Source organism: Ailuropoda melanoleuca, chromosome 7 (genome assembly GCF_002007445.2).
Source record: "Ailuropoda melanoleuca isolate Jingjing chromosome 7, ASM200744v2, whole genome shotgun sequence".
In the NCBI taxonomy this organism is placed as follows: domain Eukaryota; kingdom Metazoa; phylum Chordata; class Mammalia; order Carnivora; family Ursidae; genus Ailuropoda; species Ailuropoda melanoleuca.
Window position 1 is genome coordinate 109,638,474 of NC_048224.1, and position 19,625 is coordinate 109,658,098.

Here is a 19,625-nt window from a genome sequence, read left to right on the forward strand (position 1 = left end):
TGACCCCAAGCGTCCTCTGCTGCTCTGCCCCATCTTCCTTATTTATACCAACCCCCCCACTCTTTTCTCCCACCAGTCCTTCAGAGTCCAGCTAAAGCCCCAAGTCCTCCAGAGCTTTCCCAATTTCCCATATTCAACCCCTCCGCCCTTGAACTTAGCCAAATACATGTTAACACCCTCCAGGTATTTAACCAGATTCTGCTTTGAATTGCCATTTAATATTTTGTGAGCGTACATTTTCTCTCCCAGGTGATATTTAGGTTGATATGTGCATTTGTAGCCCCCAGAACACTTGCACACAATCTGACACACAGACCCTTTGTCGGCAATGGTTCAATCCGCATCACATCTCTATCATTCTTGGTATAGTTCTGTGCATTCAGGAGGCAGTCAAGTGCTTTTTTGAGCAAATCTTTATCTCTTTACCTGTAACTTTTCTAGGAGATCCATGTTTTGTCTTTTCAGTTGGCTGTTGGCCCTCTCCAGCTTCTCCATAGGTTCAGTATCCTCACAAGCATATGATGATTCCTGAAGCTCGTCCTGCAGCACATGATACTCCACCTCATAGGCATGTAACTGTTTAGAAATATCCATCTCAAAAACCTGCCGTGAAAACACCATGGGTTAGTCTGGCCTTTAGTATGTATACCAAAATACAGTCTGTGTATCTGGTGTGCTTCATGTCAGTTTCCAAATACTAATGAGGAATGGTATGGCATATCAAAAGGAAGAATTACAGGTATGACTGTCTATATATGGACAAATAGATTATTTCTACACAATGGAAACATTCTTGTAATGAGGCCAAGACACTAGAACAAGTTAATGCTCAAGGGTATTTTGCAACCAAAATATACATAATCTGCTAACTCTCTAAAAATGTAGCATACCAGATAAATAACATTAGTTACTGAGTAATTCTTAACCTATGTTAGAGATAATCTTGCTGATTAGCAAGCAAAATTGCATAGGGTATTTCTATAGTAAAGAGACCAAAAACATGTCTAATAATTTGTCAATAGGGCAGACAGGACTTATACTAAATATTTTCATCCATTTGCTAATCCACGTGGGCCTCTTAGGAGTAACATATTCTACCACGCAGAGAATCTTCATAACTGCCTACCCTGTGCACTGTACAGAGCTGTAGGGATTAATCAGGGCTGCCTCTGCTCTCCCAAATTGCCACCAAGTAGGAGGACAGTTTGCTTAGAAGTTAGTGGACAGGTAGTGCCTCCTTAGTCTAAACTTGCAAGGGAAGAAGAGGCAGCAGCTGCCATTTAAGCAATAATGTCTATGCTAACACTATGGGGAGAAAAGAAACCACAAGCCTGACTTACTTATTTATCCTACTACTATCAGAGGTACTCAAATCTTAGAATTTAAATGAATTATCTAGAGAAGTTGGTCATCACTCTCAAACAAGCATCACTTTTTCCCTACCTAGTTGGAAACCATGGACATAATGGACTGTGACCAACCATTAAAAATGATAGCATGGATCTATATGTATTGGCATGGAGAAATGTCCAGTACTCCATATATATTTCAATTAAAAAGCAGGTTACATAACAGCATGTATAAAATGATTTCACTTAATATTTATATATAAGCAAAGAGATGTGTGTAGTATGTTTTCTTTTCTTTCACTTTTATTTTTTCCTTTGTGCTTTTCTGCATTATTGGCATTTTTTACAGTGACCGTATTTTAAATAAAGCTCATCAATGTATCCTTTAATATCAACAATCCATTCCATATTAAATCAACGCTAATTGTTAGAAAGATCTCTCATATCAAGTCCAAATCTACCTGCCTATAAATTCTATTCATTCATCCTAGCAATACTCTCTAAAGCCAGGTGATTCCCTCATTAATTTTAGAAGAGAGGTGATCTGACTTCAAATCAGATTATCACTTCTCTAAAAGCACAATCTCTGAATGCTCACCAGTTCAAAAAGATATTTCTGAAGAATTAATAAACAAGTACATAGGTAAATAAAAACTACGCTTTTCAGCTTACAGAGCATTTTAACAAAATGTGTTCATAGATGTTTACAGAATAATCTGCTTTTGATTTAGATCCTATAAAAAGAGACTTTTACATGTCATAGAACAAGAGTTCATGTTATAGTGTGAATTACAGTGTTTAAAATTCTTCAACCTAATTGGTTAAATTTGCTCCTAAAAACAATATGAAAAAGTAACAGGATCATCATTGTTATTCTCATTTTGTAAGGGAAGAAGCCGAGACTCAGAGAGCTTAAAACTTGCCCAAAGTCACACAGCTAAAAGGTAGCAAGGCACCAGAACACGATGTCAAATTCCCTTTCTCTTGCTCTAAACTCTTTTATCTGCTATCCCAAGTGCCTCTAGGAAACTGGTAGATTTTAGCAATACTCCTAATGCCATCATCGACGAATCTTAAGCTTGTTCATGTCATCCGAGCACCATCAACATATAACTACCACTTAACCTAGTCCCTATGAAGAGCCAGGGACTAGATACATGGTGTACTGATTATTCTCCATTTGTTTCCAAGCTCCGTTCTCTGCCCTCATCTATTCTGCTGGACCTGGGAAACAGACCCTTGTGACCTGCGTCCCCCTTTCACACCTCCTTTCTTGCTGGCTCTGGTTGGATATGGCCCAAAAGAGCAGCCAGCAGGAGATCACAAAGAGAAGGAGAAAGAGGCTGGTCTTTCTTCCTTGCCTGGCTCACCAAGAGCACAAAACCCTCCAGAATCCCCTCCTGGACAGTTCTGGCACTCACTGGGCCTGGTAACATGATTAGATCTGTCTTCGTTACTAGTTCCTGGGCACTTGGATATCCACATTTGGTTCTCTTAACCCTGCTCCAACCTCTATAAAAAGGCACCTTTGTTTGAATCATTGAAGATAAACTCTTCCCTGCACTTATGCCTCACAAAACCTCTCGGATCAGTACTGTCCTATTTAGAAGGGAGAATACTAGAGTTCAGAAGATTAGGGAGATGTGTACAAGCCCACCAACTAATAAAAGAGAACATTTTGCAAACCCAATACTGTCTAATTCCAAAGGCTAGGCTCTTGCCACGTGTACTCCTTATATATTTTAAGACAGAGTATCACCAAAGATAAGTGGATCTCTTTTTTTTTTTTTATTTATTAGGTCTTGCTAACTCTGTCAGCTCTGCCTTTAGTCTTAGCACTGGTCTAAATTGAAAGATTCGCCAAACACTCCTTACATAGCACTGAACCACTTTTCCTGTGCACAGCCACACAGAAAATGTCACAATGTTGAAATTCCATGATAATCTCATTTCCAAGTAAAATATATCTGATCAAATAAAAAAATCTATCAAAGAAAACTCAGTCTTTATGCTAATGCATTTAATATATAGTGGAGAAACTGCTGAGTGACCTTACATCTTATTATTATCATTTTAATCATACCTGCGTGATAATTTTTTCCATTTCAGATATATTCATATCAGGTAGTGTGGTTTTAAGAAATTCGACAATACTTTCAAAGTTTTCACATTCCATTATAAGTGTCTCCTGGCTGCTCAGCAGACTGAGTGCAACCTTAAATATAACTTCAGTTCCCTGAAGAAAAATAATATCTAAAAAAAAGAGAGAGAGAGAGAGAGATACAATTTCATGATCAAAATTATGCATCCACTATTGTAAAAAGTGTACTCTTTGTGCTAATGGCTTTTTGTGTTTCTTGTGATTGTTGTTGTTTTTAATTACTGCAGTGGAACCATGCAATATTCTGTAAAAGAATATGGTTGAGATCACCTAGATTTTTTAAAAAAATAATATGGCTGAAACAAACAGATGTTTAAGTATTTTTCTTACTTATTTGGGAATCTCAGATTAGGCCAAAATAAAGAGAAAAAAAGGTTAATTATATAGCTGTTTGTCTATGTATTTATAATTTTTAGTGGCAAATTTAATGGAGACTAGGTAGACCTAAAGATGCTTATTCAACTGATACTTTGATTTTTCTTCACAAAGGGAATACAAAAACAAATCAACATAACCAATTAGTACTATTAAACTCTCATTACAATAAAAAATAAACGAATGAGTTAATATGCAATTAAACCTATATCAGAGCAGGAATTAAAAAAAACTTTAAAAGAAAAATCAAAAGCAATATATAACCTAAATCAGAAGTAAAAGAGAAAAAAGGAAAAGCTACCCTGACTCTGATCTCCATTTCCTAACAAATACAAACAGGCAATAGCTTTGAAAGTACCAAATATTTCTATATGAAAGTTTCAATCTTTGCCACTCTAGAATCAGTAATAAGCAACAGGGAGTCTTTAAAAAATAGGAAACCGTCAACTTCCGCTCATGAGTCTTTCCCTTTCCCTTTACTAAATTCAAAGAAAAGTACTGAGCAGCTACTGCAGAGCTGATGATATCAGTCATATTCTCATTGCAAAAAAATAAACTTGTGGGGGCGCCTGGGTGGCCCAGTCATTAAGTGTCTGCCTTTGGCTCAGAGCATGATCCCGGCGTTACAGGATTGAGCCCCGCATCAGGCTCCTCCGCTGGAAGCCTGCTCCTTCCTCTCCCACTCCCCCTGCTTGTGTTCCCTCTCTCGCTGGCTGTCTCTCTCTGTCAAATAAATAAATCTTAAAAAAAAAAAAAAATAGACTTGTGGAGGTTTGTTTCTCGAATTCTGATATCACACTCCCAAGCATAAGCCAAAGAGAGAAGCTTTCAAACATCGTTTTATCATTTTGATTTGATAAATTATTCTGAGAAGAAAAAAATATATATCCTAAGAAGTATATATATGTATATATATTTCTAATGAATGAAAGGATTTTAAAAGACCCAAGAATAGGAACCCAAACTCCACCCAAAAACTTAACTGAAGAGAACCAATCAAGTATTTCAATAAAGAAGAGAAATTTGATGAACACTTGATTCTGCACATTTTGATTTTGCTCTTTTGCTGCACTTTGTCCACAGATTATATTACACTAATACAGTGTTTAACTTTTTAAACCAGAGCCCCCAATAAGAAAGACAAAATACATTGTAATCTGGTATATGTATACATATTACACACGTATCTTCAAAACTGAAGCTTCTCCAAACATTTTTCCTTACCATTTGTTACACTCTGATATTTTCATTGTATTCCATTCTAGCTCATTTTTTTCTAATGCTGGTAATGACCTACAATCGGACCAATACTCACAATTTGACAAAAAGCTCCAATTTAGCAAAGGCACAGTTACAACTATTGACTATTTTCACCATGGATACCAGATAAGCAGGATGTAAAGACTGTGGGAGCCCTTTCTGAGGTCGCAGAGGTCCTAAACATCTTTACGAACAAACCTCTAGTGAAGAGTTCTTTTTTAAAAAAATTTTGTTTCTTAAATAATGGACTTAGATAAACCTAACTAAAGACTTGTGAATAGATTTAAGGACCCCCAAAGGGTGCATAAAACATGCCATGGTCTATTCCTGGTGCCTACCACCGTGATAAAGCAAGATGGGAACTCAGTAACTTGTCCCAGGCCTTACTGCCTGTGCTTAGTGGATTTTCCCTGAGCCACCCAGTCTTAAAGACTGGTGCCACCACTGCATTGGCATGCAAGGAGAGTCACTTAAGCAATAAAACAGGAATTTCAGTTATCCTATTAACAAAAGTCAGATTTTTAAAAAGTCATTAGAATACACAATGATATAGGTACTTCCATTGACCCAAACAGAGAACATGTTTCTCTCTGTTTTGAATTAGTGTTGAAGGGGACAATGGGAAAACAAAAACAAAAACTGAGCTAAGAAGGATGTGTATAAAAATTTGGAAAATTATACACAGTAAGTCCTTAGCTTGGATTTTTTAAAAAAGTGTCTTCTGATTTGGGGGTATAAGTGAAAATAAGAGCTCCATCACAGCTACTCAAATACAGGACCCAATTCTTCTTTCCCTTTTAATTTCAATTTCATTTAAGACCAATATGGTTTTAAATTACTCTCAGAATAGAGCCAGGCACATTTATTAAATTCCATTAGCAATTTGCTCTTCTGTGTAACACACGATAAAATAATTGGGGCACCACATGGCAAGAAGAACATTCTTTGGAATAAATAACACTGTTCCATTGGATCATAGGCATCTCTTACCAAAAACTCTGGCTACAAATCCTAGTGGAAACTGAGAGGCAAACAATGTGAGGAACCAGGGGGCAGCATAAAGACTGGGGCTGATTTCGTTTTCTTCAAGATGATTGTAGAGATCTCTGTGATAGTCATGAAGGAGCCTGGACAGCTGGTACATTTGAATCTAAAGTTAATTTGGAGAAGAAAAATAAAATATTATGCATTTATCTGTGCATAAAATACATTAACTTTAATTTTATTACCCTAATATTTAATAACAAATTCACATATATTCAATACATAAAAGTAGTAGTGTTTTATTTTTATTATATAAAAGTTGATATTGAAGTCCAAGTTCACTTCACTGAGGTCAGAAGGCAAGTCAAGGAGAGCCCATCTAAGATGACTGAGCAAGTTTCTCTATCATGTGTGTTTTGGTATCACATATATACATGGAAATGATCATCTTCCCTCATGTAGGAAGGCATTGCTTTTGGAATTTAATCAGAATTGTCCTGGCCTAGGACTCTCATGGAAGGTCCATTCTAATTTCAGACCAATTCTGGAAAAGCCTCCATTCAAAAGGATCTACCACATTTAGTTCAGAAGCAAAGCTTGTCTCTATTTGCTGGGCCTAGCATCTGATTTATGATGGAGCTCTGGCTTAGACCCACCAGGCAACTGGTGCTGCTAGGACTCTGCCTGGCTTAGAATGTTATGGAGCCAGAAGCTTGAGATAGGATTTCCAATATCCAAGGTATTCCAGCAGCATTTTTTTTTTATGACAAAGGGGAATAAAGCAAAAAAGTACAGTCTGACTATCTCTAGCATTAAAAGAAGAAATTATTTTATTTGGCTACAGCTTGATTATTGGTATTTCAAAAAAATAAACATTATAAAGGCAGCATATGGCAGCAAATAATAAATGAATTTGTGAATTGTGCTTTAATTTAAATTTTTATCCACACAATAACATACTGAGTAGTGTGGTTACTTGATCAGTTTTATCAGTTTGACATTTTGGAATGAAATATACACGATATTTTATTAAATCTAGCACAACTTATTTCCCTAGAAAATATCATCAAAATATCACCCTTAAATAGTTAGCATTACAAAATGCATTAAAATAACCAATGTTATTTTGTTGTTTCCAGAACACAAAACTAAAAATCAAAGTACAATGTATAAATAGGGCAAATTATTTGCTTGATCTTTATCTGTAACACATGTCTGTGGAAACTAAGTTCCACACACACTGTAAAAGGAAAGAAAGAGCCACAGGAAGTCATAGCTATAAAACAAGAAGCTTACATTCAGTCAAACATAAAGGCTTAAAAGAATGTGATTATTATCTCAATCAGTCATGTTGGAAAAATCATATATTTCCCTTAGGCCATTTACAATTTCGAAACTAGACATACTGGGCTCTATCAACAGAGGAATTAGTGTTTTGGTAGCACAAAAATCAAAGAAGTCTAATTAGCAAGGTAAAGAGAAGCATATTGTCAAACGCATTCTGTTCCTGTTCAGTGAGGATTGTGACACAGAAAGAATACTTCAATGTTTGTTTGTTCTTAAGAAGCTTTTCCTTTTCTACATTCTAAACTAGTGGTTTAGAACATTTCTTCCATCAAGGTAGAATTACATGAAATCTCTTTAGAAAAAAGGCAAATGAAAACACAATCCAATCTTCCTTCAAAGGAAACTTCAATGATAAAATGCCATCTGCTAAGAATAAGTAATTCTTCAGTTTTACAGTATAGATAACATGGCAAATCTTCTGATGAAAGAGGCAGAACCAGAGGAGGGAAATGTGGAGAGAGATGAGAAAGGTAGAGAAGACAGAGAAAAGGGGAGAGCAGAGACTTCACATAAAAGACAAAATGCTTTTACACTCAACACAAAAAACAGCAGCCACATAACATGAGGAGACAAAGTTAAAAGAGACCTCAAACCCCTCACGTCACACATAAGGGAACCGAGGCCAAGACCCAGCAGCGCCCAAGCTCACACCACGCAGGTGATCGGAAATCCCATCAAGTGATCCAAGCCCACTGCTGCTTCCACTTCTGAAAGTCATACTGATTGGATAAAAAACACCTTCTGCTCCTGAAAGTGGAAAAGTGTTATACCTCACTTACAGAGAAAAAACCTCTATCCTCCTAGAACAAGGTCCCCAATCTTGCAGCCTCAACAAATGCTGCCAAAGATGAAAACAACTTCATTGTCATTATTATAGATATAAAATATTTCTTGGTAGATGCAAGCCATATAAATGTATTTATCCAATTTACATGAGTTTTTATGATATCAAATTGATGAATTTTTAAATTGAAAAATCACTGCATTTTGGGGCACCTGGATGGCTCAGTCGGTTAAGCATCTGCCTTCACTCAGGTCGTGATCTCAAGGTCCTGGGATCAAGCCCCTTGTAGGGCTCCCTGCTCATCGGGGAGTCTGCTTCTCCCTCTTACTCTCCTCTATGTTCTTTCTCTTTCTATCTCTCTCAAATAAATAAATAAAATCTAAAGAAAAAAAGAAAAATCACTGCATTTTTAAAGTGATACTTGGATCTGTCTTTCTATTCATGGACCTAAATCACAACTCACGAGTACTTTCCATCTTTAAAATTTTTAATATTAGATATCAAATTTATTTCTGGAAATCAGACCTACTTAATTCCTTACAAGGACATCCAGTGCTTCCTATCCAACATGAGATATAGAAAAACTTCAGAAATAAAGTAAAAAATAAGGGGCGCCTGGGTGGCTCAGTCGGTTAAGCACCTGCCTTCAGCTCAGGTCAGGATCCCAGAGTCCTGGGATCGAGCCAAACATCGGGCTCCCTGAGCCTGGTTCTCCCTCTCCATCTGCCTGCCGCTCCCCCTGCTTGTGCGTGCTCTCTCTCTCTTTCTCTGTCAAATAAATAAATAAAATCTTTAAAAAAAAAAAAGTAAAAAATAAAACCTTCCATTGTCATTATTTGACTTGTGGAATGTTAACAGACCTATGAATAGTCATCAACTAGGAATCAAATCACTATATTTATGTATCCTGGTGAAGACCCTTCATATGAACTCACACCTGAAAACCCAAAACTGAGAGGAAAGCCCTACCTATTTCCCTAGCAAAAATTTCATCTTAAAGAGGAAAAATGGACCACTTCCTCTCCACTGATCTTCTCAAGAAAATACCACTTACTGTAATATTCACAAGGTAAAAACCCAGTCCTTTTTTGTCTGTAGATTGGTACCTAAAATATTAAATGTAAAAACTGATCCTTGGGAACCAGGGAAAAGAGTATATTTGAAAAGCATTTTTAAAATATTTTACTTCTTATCTACAGCATAATATTATGACTAACTGGGCATCTTGCCTACCCCATTTCAAAGGAGGCGAACTCTGACATTCCTCTCTTTAAAGTCTTATTTTATATTTTCACTACTACAAGTTTTACATTGAAAAGTAGTGGCTGTTTTTGATACCATATCTATAGATAAAATTTAAACAGCTTGTTAGAAACCAATACATTAAAAAAAGTAGACTTTAAACTAGAAGGGAGAAATGTGTATACAGGGAGTCTGAAATAGGATGAAGATCACAGTGGCTGCGAATACCCTGCTGAAAACGGCTAAAACATGTTAATGGTGCCTCTGCAGTGCATGCTAAGAAAAGCAGACTGAAAAGAACCACTGACTTTGGACACCTTTTCCTCCAGAAGGTCCTATCTGACATGAAGATAAAGGAGGGAGACATGGTAAGTTCAAGAGAACCATGACAGCTATCTGCCACTGATGCATTCATGGTAAAAGGAAAAAACATTTTATTTTTAGATTTAAAAATAAGATTTATGATTCTTTTCAATTGACAGGTTGCGGAAAAGCAAATTAAGAGGACTGATTCTTTCTCGATCGCCACCTGCAGACTTAGGGGAGAGAGACTTGAGTACCCACCCACTAACTTTCTAGAATTGCTTATTTATTCACTTCAGGAACTTCATAGAAGAGTTTTTCTGCATACGCACTGTCGTACACTTAGAGGTTTAGCCAAAGAGCAAATCCCGCACTAAAACAGTGAACTTAAAACACGCCTCCATATTTACACAAATTCCAAGACAATGGGTCCCAATTTCTTTCAGTCGTAACTGTGACGCAGAAGAGGGCTGCTGCCACGATTCCCCGGAACAGCTTCCCGTGTGCCTCACCTGCAGCGACATCATGTCAGGTCTGTACTGCTTGCGGAAGCCCTGGTCATACATGAGGAACTTCAGCATTTCAAAGGCTTGCTCTTCGCTCATGTGCAGAAGCAGGACTCCAGCCACAAAGCTGATCCCCTGACAGTAACCCACTTCTTTGTCCAGCAGTGAGTAGGCTTTCAAGAGGTTAAAGAGTGAGAGCTGCCCTGCCCCAAGCTGTGCTGAAAAATAAGGGTGAGTAGGAAATGTCCTTCCTGCAGAGGAAGAGAAAAGAAATGTTTTTGAGATATACTGATGCTTGGGAGACAAACGTGAAGTTGCAATGCAGTGATTTCCAGGAAGAAACAAACATTCTTTTCTGAACCAGTGAGAGTTGCTTGAATACCCACCTAAGAGTCTCTTTAGCAAGCCCTCAATCCTACCTGCCTGACCACCCCTATCTGTACACATATGAAAGGGAAGCAAACATTTGATGCTAACAAGAACTTCTTTCTAGAAAACAGCAACAACAACACATTCACAAACAAATCAAGGACATGTCCAGGAGAGACCCCAGGAAAATAGAACATAAAATCTATTCTGGCTATAAATCATGGCAAATTCTAAGTTCACATAAAGACCACCCTCAGGAAGCCTAGGTGGCTCAGTCGGTTAAGTGTCCGACTCTTGATTTCAGCTCAAGTCATGATCTCAGGGCCATGAGATCGAGCCCTGCATCATGATGGGCTCTGCACTGAGCATGGAGCCAGCTTAAGATTCTCTCTCCTCCTCTCCCTCTGCACTGCACCCACCCCGGCCCCACTTGTGCGCTCGCGTGCTCGCTCTCTCTCTCTAAAAAAAAAAAAGAACAGAAAAGAAAAGAAAAGACCACTCTGACTGAAATCAGAATCTTATAAAAGGTCTCATATTATTTAAAAGGAAATCCCAGCAGTCCATAAGCAGATTTAGTCCTGCTTTTCCTGTAATAGGACACTGGAGGGACTTTTTGAAGTTGTTTTGTGTTTTTTCTTTTGTTTTTTTTTTACATTCGGTCCATCTTTCAGGAAACGCTCCTTTTTTCAAATATCCTTTGTTCTCTTAAACCACCTCCATGAGCCATGTAGACCTCTTTTCTTTTTTCAATATATCAAAAAAGGACAAGTAAAGCAAAGGGTCAAGCTGATTTCAAAAAAATTCCCCTCTAAAAATTCACCTTGGAGCATAAAATTACCATAGAGACAGCCCAGCAAGCAAACAAAAATCAGTCCTGGCTCACTGACAAGCTGGCACTGAGCACTGACACAAAGCCGTCTCCGTCGCCGAAGCTGTGTACACCGGCACGGGGCTTTCCTTAGGCTGCGAAAACGAAGGAGCTATCAGCTTGCTTGCGAAATGACTACTGTCAGTGAGAACTTGTAAGAATGCCAGATCTTTAAATGCTTTCCACCACATATGCTTAAAAGTGATCTTGTTTTGTTTTATTTTTTCCCCTGGGAACTGATAAGATTAATTCTGCAGAGCAAGGGGAAGATAGGAGAAAATAGGAACACACTGAGGGACACAGATGGCTACAAGGAGAGTTAAATAAATGATTTTTTAAATTATCATTTTACTTCATATTTTAAAATTTTTGCTAAAGAAAACTACAAATGTTCTCTCTATCCAAGACATTAATTCTAGCTCCATTTTCTTCCTGACCAGCCTGCCCTTATAATCTGATCTCTTCATCTCCTTCTCTCTTTCTTAGGACATCTTGATTAGCCCTAAGTGAACCATCCCAATTTCTAGTCTGGTCATCAACTTTTAGTCACAGAACCAGAGATCTGTGGGCATCCAGAGGGATTGCCCATTTAAATGAGAGGACTGAGACTCAGAGGCAGAGTAATCTGCCTAAAACCACAGTTTAGTGGTAGAATCAGACAAGAACTGAAGTCTTCAGTTTCTCTGTAAAATTCCCCTTTTCAAAAAATATTGACTCAAAAAATATTAACTGAGTTGGGTCCTTTCCCAACAAAAGCTGTTTATCATCCAAAGGGAACAGAGATCCAAACTAGGTTTTGGCCAGTGATTTTTATATGCCCTAATAAAAGGTGACCCCAAATATAAGGTGATCCCTTATTATCTCAGACAGGCTCAAGTAACATATTTGGCCACTTTAAATACATCAACTTCTAGAGATACAGATGAAATAGTCAAATGCCAATGTATAATATTTAATCCAATTAATTAGGCATTTTTAAATAATAAAATTTATAATACGCTAAATTAGAGAAACACTAGAGACAATGTAATTTTTTAAAGCATACCATTTTTACTTTCCATTAGTTTTGTGAAATTCAGCATTTAAAAAGATAGCTTTATGATGCTGTTACTGGAAATTCTCCCCCAGTCACAAGTACCCATTCACATATTAGGCCAGCTCATTTTTCTTTCATCCTATTGGGATTTATTCATGCTTCCACAACATAATCACTTACTGTATCGCTTTTTAAAGTGATATTCAAAGGCTCGTTTAAATTTTTTGACGCCCCTTTTAACCTATTCTAACCTATTTTAAAACCAGTGTTGATTAAGAGAATAAATGTGTATCTCAAACAAAAGCCAGTTGTTCAAAATACAGGAACTGAGAGTATCTGATAATATGACCTTTATAATGATTCAAATATAACACCCTTTTGGGGGGGGCAAGTTTGGGGATGAAAACTTCATTCCGTATTCAGGCACTTACGGTATATTCAAACAAATACAAAGCCAATTTGCTCTCAAGAAAGGGCAGAGTCAGCAGCTCTGCATAAGGCAACAGATCTTCTTTAGCAACACCAAAACAATAAACAAACAGCGACAAAAAACAAAAAACCCAAGCAAAACCCCTGAAAAAACTCAACAAAGGAACCTATCGTTTACTTTTGTACGATAATCAATCTAAGAAACATACCCAAATCCACAAGAATAGCATGCTGCTGAGCAGTGAGCTGCTTTAAAAGTTCTTTATAGGATATGTCAGGAGGTGGTTGTTTATTGGGCAATCTGTGCCTTAGACGATATTGTAAAGCTAGGAACTGCCAAATTTCTCCTCGTCGGCTTTTGGGAACACCTACAAAGATAAAAAAGCAAGGTCTCGAACTCTGGAATGAAGTTGGTAAATCGCAGCTGAGGAACAATGTAATGCTTGAAAACAGGCAGCTGTACTGTCCTGCGTGCCACCCTCTGATCACACAGTATGATGCACTGACAGAAGCATATTCTGACAAGTTTAATCCTGTAACCGCCGATGCCCTGTGAAAGAAAACCTCAAATAATAATAAAGGCAATGTTAACAACATCAGCCAACACTGACTGGGCACCTAATACAACATTTATCGAGGGTGCCTTGCTACTCAGCATTATACCCATGCTCAGAAAACCACCCAATGAGATAGGCAATCACTATTATCCCCACTTTCCAGATGGCCAAGCTGAGACAGAAAGAAGCTAAGCAATTGGCCTAAATTTGTGCAGTTAGTAAATGGAAGTTTAGAAATAGAACTCCTGAGTCTGGCTTCAGAGGCCAAATTCTGAAATCATGAAATGTACTGCTGCCTATTTCCACCTTTCGTTTGGTTTGAAGCCAGTAACAAATGTCAATACTTATAATTTCTAAATATTTGACATCGACAAATAACTTTGTAAAAGAGAATTAAGTAGCAGTTTTATATAGTCATAAAAGAATGATAATAAGAATGGTCAGTACAAGACGAAGGCATAACTGGAGTGCTCCAGAATGTCCTCTGACAAGACAACATCAAGCATACATAATACAACATTAACTCCATTATGCTCTAGAACCAAAGGGTATCACCAGCATCTCAAACTACACCAAAACTTTGTTTTGTTTTGTTTTTTTCTTTTATTTATTTGAGAGAGAGCACAGGCGCAGGAGGGGCAAAGGGAGAGAGAGAAAGAATCCCAAGCAGACTTCGCGCTGAGCAGGGAGCCTGACACAGGGCTTGATCTCACAACCCTGAGATCATGACCTGAGTTGAAACCAAGAGTTGGACACTCAACCAACTGAGTCACCCAGGTGCCCCCCCGGGAAAAAAAAAACAAAACAAAACAAACCTTTTTTTTTTATGCCAAAGAAAATGAAGTAAGCACTGGGAGAGAAAGAATTCAATTCTGTATAGTGTGGATACCCTACTTCACAAAGTATTTTCAGTTCAGGTAAACTGGATCGAGAATAGGTTTCTGGGCTCCCAGCTGATTAAGGAAGGTTTAATGGCACTGATCTTTTTGAACTTCAGTACGATTGTTTGCATAAACCAAAAGTATTATCGTCCAAAAGGTATAACTCGGGCTCACTGACATAATTTATAAGGCCCTCCACAATATACCTCCAAACTACCTTCTTCAGTTCCATTACCTCCCATTCTGCACCATACACTAAGTAAAAGAAGCACATGGTTATTTTCTCACCTCCAGTTTCTTGCTCCTACTGTTGCCTTATGGACTCCTAAGTTCCCCCACTTGATAGCACAGTGTATTTCTATTCATCTTTTATGGCAGAGCCTGAATGTCATTCTTCTGCTGAGGCTCTTTCTCACATCTCTAGGAGTAATCACTCCCTTTTCACATACTATTTGACACACACTCTAACATCACCTATTGGATTAGCCCTACACTGCATGTTTGCCTATTTTCCCCACTTCCCTGAGAATAGCGAGCAAATGTTCATCTCTGTATGATGAAAACCAGAAACATACCTTGCTACTTAAACATTTGTTGGACGAATGAATGATCACATGTCATAACTCTCATTAGCCCATTAAATGAATCTCTAATAACATGAGTAGGCTGTTTTATTATCCATCCAACAACAATTTTGCAGGAAGGCAATTCACTTCAGCTAAATGCGTATTTGTTGAACATCTAACATGTAGCAAAGTATAGAGAACGGTACTAAGGATACTTCATCCCTGGAAGATGAATAAATCCATTCTCAGCAATTAGTCTCATTCATTCATCCATGTGTTCATTCAGTAAATAACTTGCACAAGATGCTGATTAGGTGCTACGTATGCAGTGGTGGGGTGAGAAAAACATTAAGCAAATATATACATAAACACAAAATTACAAAATTACAAATTATGATAAGCACAGTTAAAGGAAAAGAATCATAAGAAAAAAATAACAAAGTAAAACTAATTTGTTTTGGTGGAAGAGAGAAAAGGGCATACTATTTCTGAAGAAATGGTATCTGAACTGAGAATGAAAAGATAACACTCCAGGCTGGGAGTGTGGGCAGCAGTCCCTTTGGGAAGAGGAATGTTGGAGCACCTGGGTGGCTCAGTCAGTTAAGCGGTTAAGCATCTGCCTAAGCATCTGCCTTCGGCTCAAGTCATGATTCCAGGGTCCTAGGATCAAGCCCTAAGGTGGGCTCCCTGCTCAGCGGGGAGCCTGCTTCTCCCTTTCCCTCTGCCCTTGCTCCCTGCTTGAGATTCTCTCTTTCCCTCTCCCTCTGCCACTCCCTCTGCTTGTGCTCGCTCTCTCTCTGTCAAATAAATAAATAAAATCTTTAAAAAAAAAAAAAAGAAATTAGTTATTTAAAAAAAACAGAAGAGGAATGTTTGAACACCCTCAGATGGGCAAGGAATGAGGAGAGAAAGGAAGAATGAGAAGGAGAGGAGTGGAAATAAAGGGATGAGGGGGAATGGGGAGCAGGTAAAACATAAGGAAGAAGGAGTGTAGGAAGAACTGGAGCATTCCATGCAAGAAACAGCCTGGGACATACACTGGGACCCAGAGTAGTTCAGCCTCTCTGGAGTACATGATACAATGAGTGTGGAGCCTGCCTGCAATTCTCTCCCTCCCCCTCTGTCCCTCCCACCGCTCATGCACTCTCTCTCTCTCTCAAATAAATTAAAATCTTATTTAAAAAAAGAAGTTTAAAATGTATTCTATAGGGGCGACTGGGTGGCTCAGTCGTTAAGCTTCTGCCTTCAGCTCAGGGCGTGATCCCGGCGTTCTGGGATCAAGCCCCACATCAGGCTCCTCCGCTATGAGCCTGCTTCTTCCTCTCCCACTCCCCCTGCTGTGTTCCCTCTCTCACTGGCTATCTTTCTCTCTGTCAAATAAATACATAAAATCTTTAAAAAAATAAAAAAATAAAATAAAATGCATTCTATAAGAAATGGAAAGATGAGCCATTCTTAACATTCTTTAAAAGTCATTGCAAAGAATGGTGTGATCGACATTTCACACACATTCTATTAACCATTGTTGTGTTCCAAATAATACAGTCAATGAAAATCTTTAGGACTTGCATATCTTTGAGGAAAAAAAAAAAACAATATATTAGGCTTGTAAATGTAGCATTTTACAAAATTATTCTCAGCTTCATTTAAATTTAACTGTGCAACACTTTCACACATTAATCATAATCTTTTAAAATAAGGTTCATTATCAGATTTCTTTGGCTATTTTTGTATTTTTATTTTACACTCAGTTTATGCAGGCCATGCAGATTCTCATTTTAATATCTGGGTCACAGAAATGCACCTCAAATATTCACATGCTAGTTTTAATTTTAAATGTAAGATATTTAAATATCAGTCAGTTTATATGGCAGAGCAGCAATGCAGTATAATGGCTAAATAAAAGCAAGTTTTCCAAAATAAACAAAGGAACACATAGATGGAAGGAAAACTGATTGGTTAATAAAAATATAAATCTGCTTATGTATACACAGACATGTAGTGAATATACATAATACATATACATATACACATAAACATAAACATTTCTGACCAAATGATGGAAATGAGTCAAGTTTATAAGTCTAAGTTATTTTTATGCATATAATCTAAGGTCTGTACTGATGCGTTCACTCCTTCCTTGGTAAACAACAACACGGGGCTAAGAACAGCTGGTTGAAGAAGTCAGGAAATCTACAGGAAAGGTGTCTCCTGGCTCCTCAGGGACAGTCTCTCCATTAGCACTGTTTTCTTCTCAGTTGAGTCACTGACTGCAGTCAAAAGCAAATTACTTCCCTTTTTTAATAGGCAAAGCACGTTTGCCTGAGCTACACAATAAAAAAATCTCTAAACATTTTCCTTAAAGAAGATTATTACATGGGCACCTGAGTGGCTCAGTCAGTTTAGCATTGGCCTTCAGCTCAGGTCATGATCCCAGGGTCCTGAGATCGAGTCCCTGCTCAGCGTGGAGTCTGCTTCTCCTTCTGCCCCTCACCCACTGCTTGTGCTCCTTGCTCTCATTCTCTCTCTCTCAAATAAATAAAATCTTTAAAAAGAAAGATTATCATGATGATCCACCTGAAACTAACGTAACATTGTGCAACTATACTAAAAAAAAAAAAAGATCCAGAATACCTTCTTTAAGAGAAATATGAATATCTTCCATATCACATCTGATTTTAGCTCTGCAGTTCAACAACTTCTTATCCCAGGTTATTAAGATCTCCTTCTGACATACACCAACTTCTTCATAGTCCAGTTTAACTTTTCTGGACTGCAGTTCATCTCTGCTTGCTAAGAAAAACAAAACGATTTATGTAAAACCCATGCATTCTTAAAACACAGTATTTTTAACATTTTGTTGTATTTGTAAAATCATACCAAATGACTTTTAGGAAGCAACCACTAACATCTGATTGAAAAGTAAACTTAAAAAAAAAAAAAAAAAACTGAGGACATACAAAAGGTTCCCAAACTGAGTCATTTCATGTAAAAGTATCAGGAATAACTTCCTAAGGAGGTTTCACTCTGTATCTTATAAATGGGAACTCTGCTAAGCATAAAAAGCAAACCATGTTTGCTATATAAATTGCAATTTTTTTGACAAAGGTGATAGCCTCAGAAGTAACAACTTGGATCATTTTCAACACCATTAATGTTTTATATATGATGTATAGGAGAAAACAATGCCCCATGCTAACCTTAATTAGAGAAATATTTGACCATGAAACCTGATAAATGTTTTTAACTATTTCCAGAGTTACCAATACTGCCTTTAAAAATGCCAAGCCATGTGTCCCTGTGTTCATATTTAATAACCTTAAAGAGAAAACTTCATTTCACTGAAATTAACACTACTTCCATTTTTTAAAATAGTACAGAATTCTCTCTCATTTGATGGCCTAAAATAAGCCCAGAGCTCATTTTAAAAAGGCCTCTAAAAGCAACTACTATCTTGATGTGTTCTTTATCTTCGATACCTGATTCCAAAAGGGAAAACGAAGAAAAAACATTTAGCTATTTTTTTCTTCTCTTTCCTTAGGATCACGTTGAACAGGAGTCTCTCAGATCAATGTGTATTCACTCAAGCTCACAGTGCTCAACCCCTTACCTTCTGCAACACAAATCTTTGTCATGCATCCAAAGTCCTCGACAGCACAAAAACAATAGCAGAATGAGTATTACCCTTTACTTAGTGTGTTTGAAACCATTTCAAAGAATTTAAACATCTTATAATAGTGCTATCCAAGTAAGGCATAAAAGTTTCTACTTAAAAGTCCAGACATAATCAAAAGTAAATTTCATTACAAAGATACTCCTCCTGGATACCACTAGATGGCTTTCTAGCAGAGTTTAGCTTTGCTTCTCAATTTTTGCTTTATATTTCTCTATGCTAATCAAATAATTTTTTTAAAGAAGTGGGCTCATTAAAGCAAATAATTAATATAACCCTATATGCAACTTTACTGGTAATTTTTTTTTACAATGGACAAAGCACATTTCCTTTTCTCCCCCTGCAACCTTCTCTAGATCATTATTCATTTAAAATAATAATCAAGACCTATATGCCCGCTACAGGCCCCGAGGATAAAATGCTGAGTAAAGAGCAGTCAACGTCTGTCCTCACCTTGTTAACTAGGCAAAAAACAAAGAACCATCAATAAATGATTACCCATTGACTAGACTTTTTTAATCAGCTCAACTATTTTTTGTCTTTGTTACTTAAGAACAATTCAGTAAGGTGGCAGGATACAAAATCAATGCCCAGAAATCAGTTGCATTTCTATACACGAATAACGAGACTGAAGAAAGAGAAATTAGGGAATCCATCCCATTTACAATAACACCAAAAACCATGCGTTACCTTGGAATTAACTTAACCAGAGACGTAAAGGACCTATATGCTAGAAACTATAGATCACTTTTGAAAGATATTGAGGAAGACATAAAAAGATGGAAAAATATTCCATGCTCATGGATTGGAAGAATTAACATAGTTAAAATGTCCATACTACCCAGAGCAATCTACACTTTCAATGCTATCCCGATCAAAATACCGAGGACATTTTTCAAAGAACTGGAACAAATAGTCCTTAAATTTGTATGGAA

At 37.4% G+C, this 19,625-nt stretch overlaps 1 protein-coding gene across 5 annotated transcripts in view; it reads right to left on the reverse strand.

The window, feature by feature from the left end:
• TBC1D4 (TBC1 domain family member 4) overlaps positions 1–19,625 on the reverse strand; it is a 189,111-nt gene that overhangs the window by 3,789 nt on the left and 165,697 nt on the right. For all 5 annotated transcript variants that reach the window (XM_034665294.1, XM_002926843.4, XM_034665295.1 and 2 more), the window contains 6 exons: positions 17,652–17,810; positions 13,223–13,381; positions 10,318–10,562; positions 6,136–6,295; positions 3,433–3,602; positions 427–603 (listed from right to left, as the gene is read on the reverse strand). In XM_034665294.1, coding sequence (XP_034521185.1) covers positions 427–603; positions 3,433–3,602; positions 6,136–6,295; positions 10,318–10,562; positions 13,223–13,381; positions 17,652–17,810 — 1,070 coding nt within the window. The remainder of the gene's footprint in view (positions 1–426; positions 604–3,432; positions 3,603–6,135; positions 6,296–10,317; positions 10,563–13,222; positions 13,382–17,651; positions 17,811–19,625) is intronic.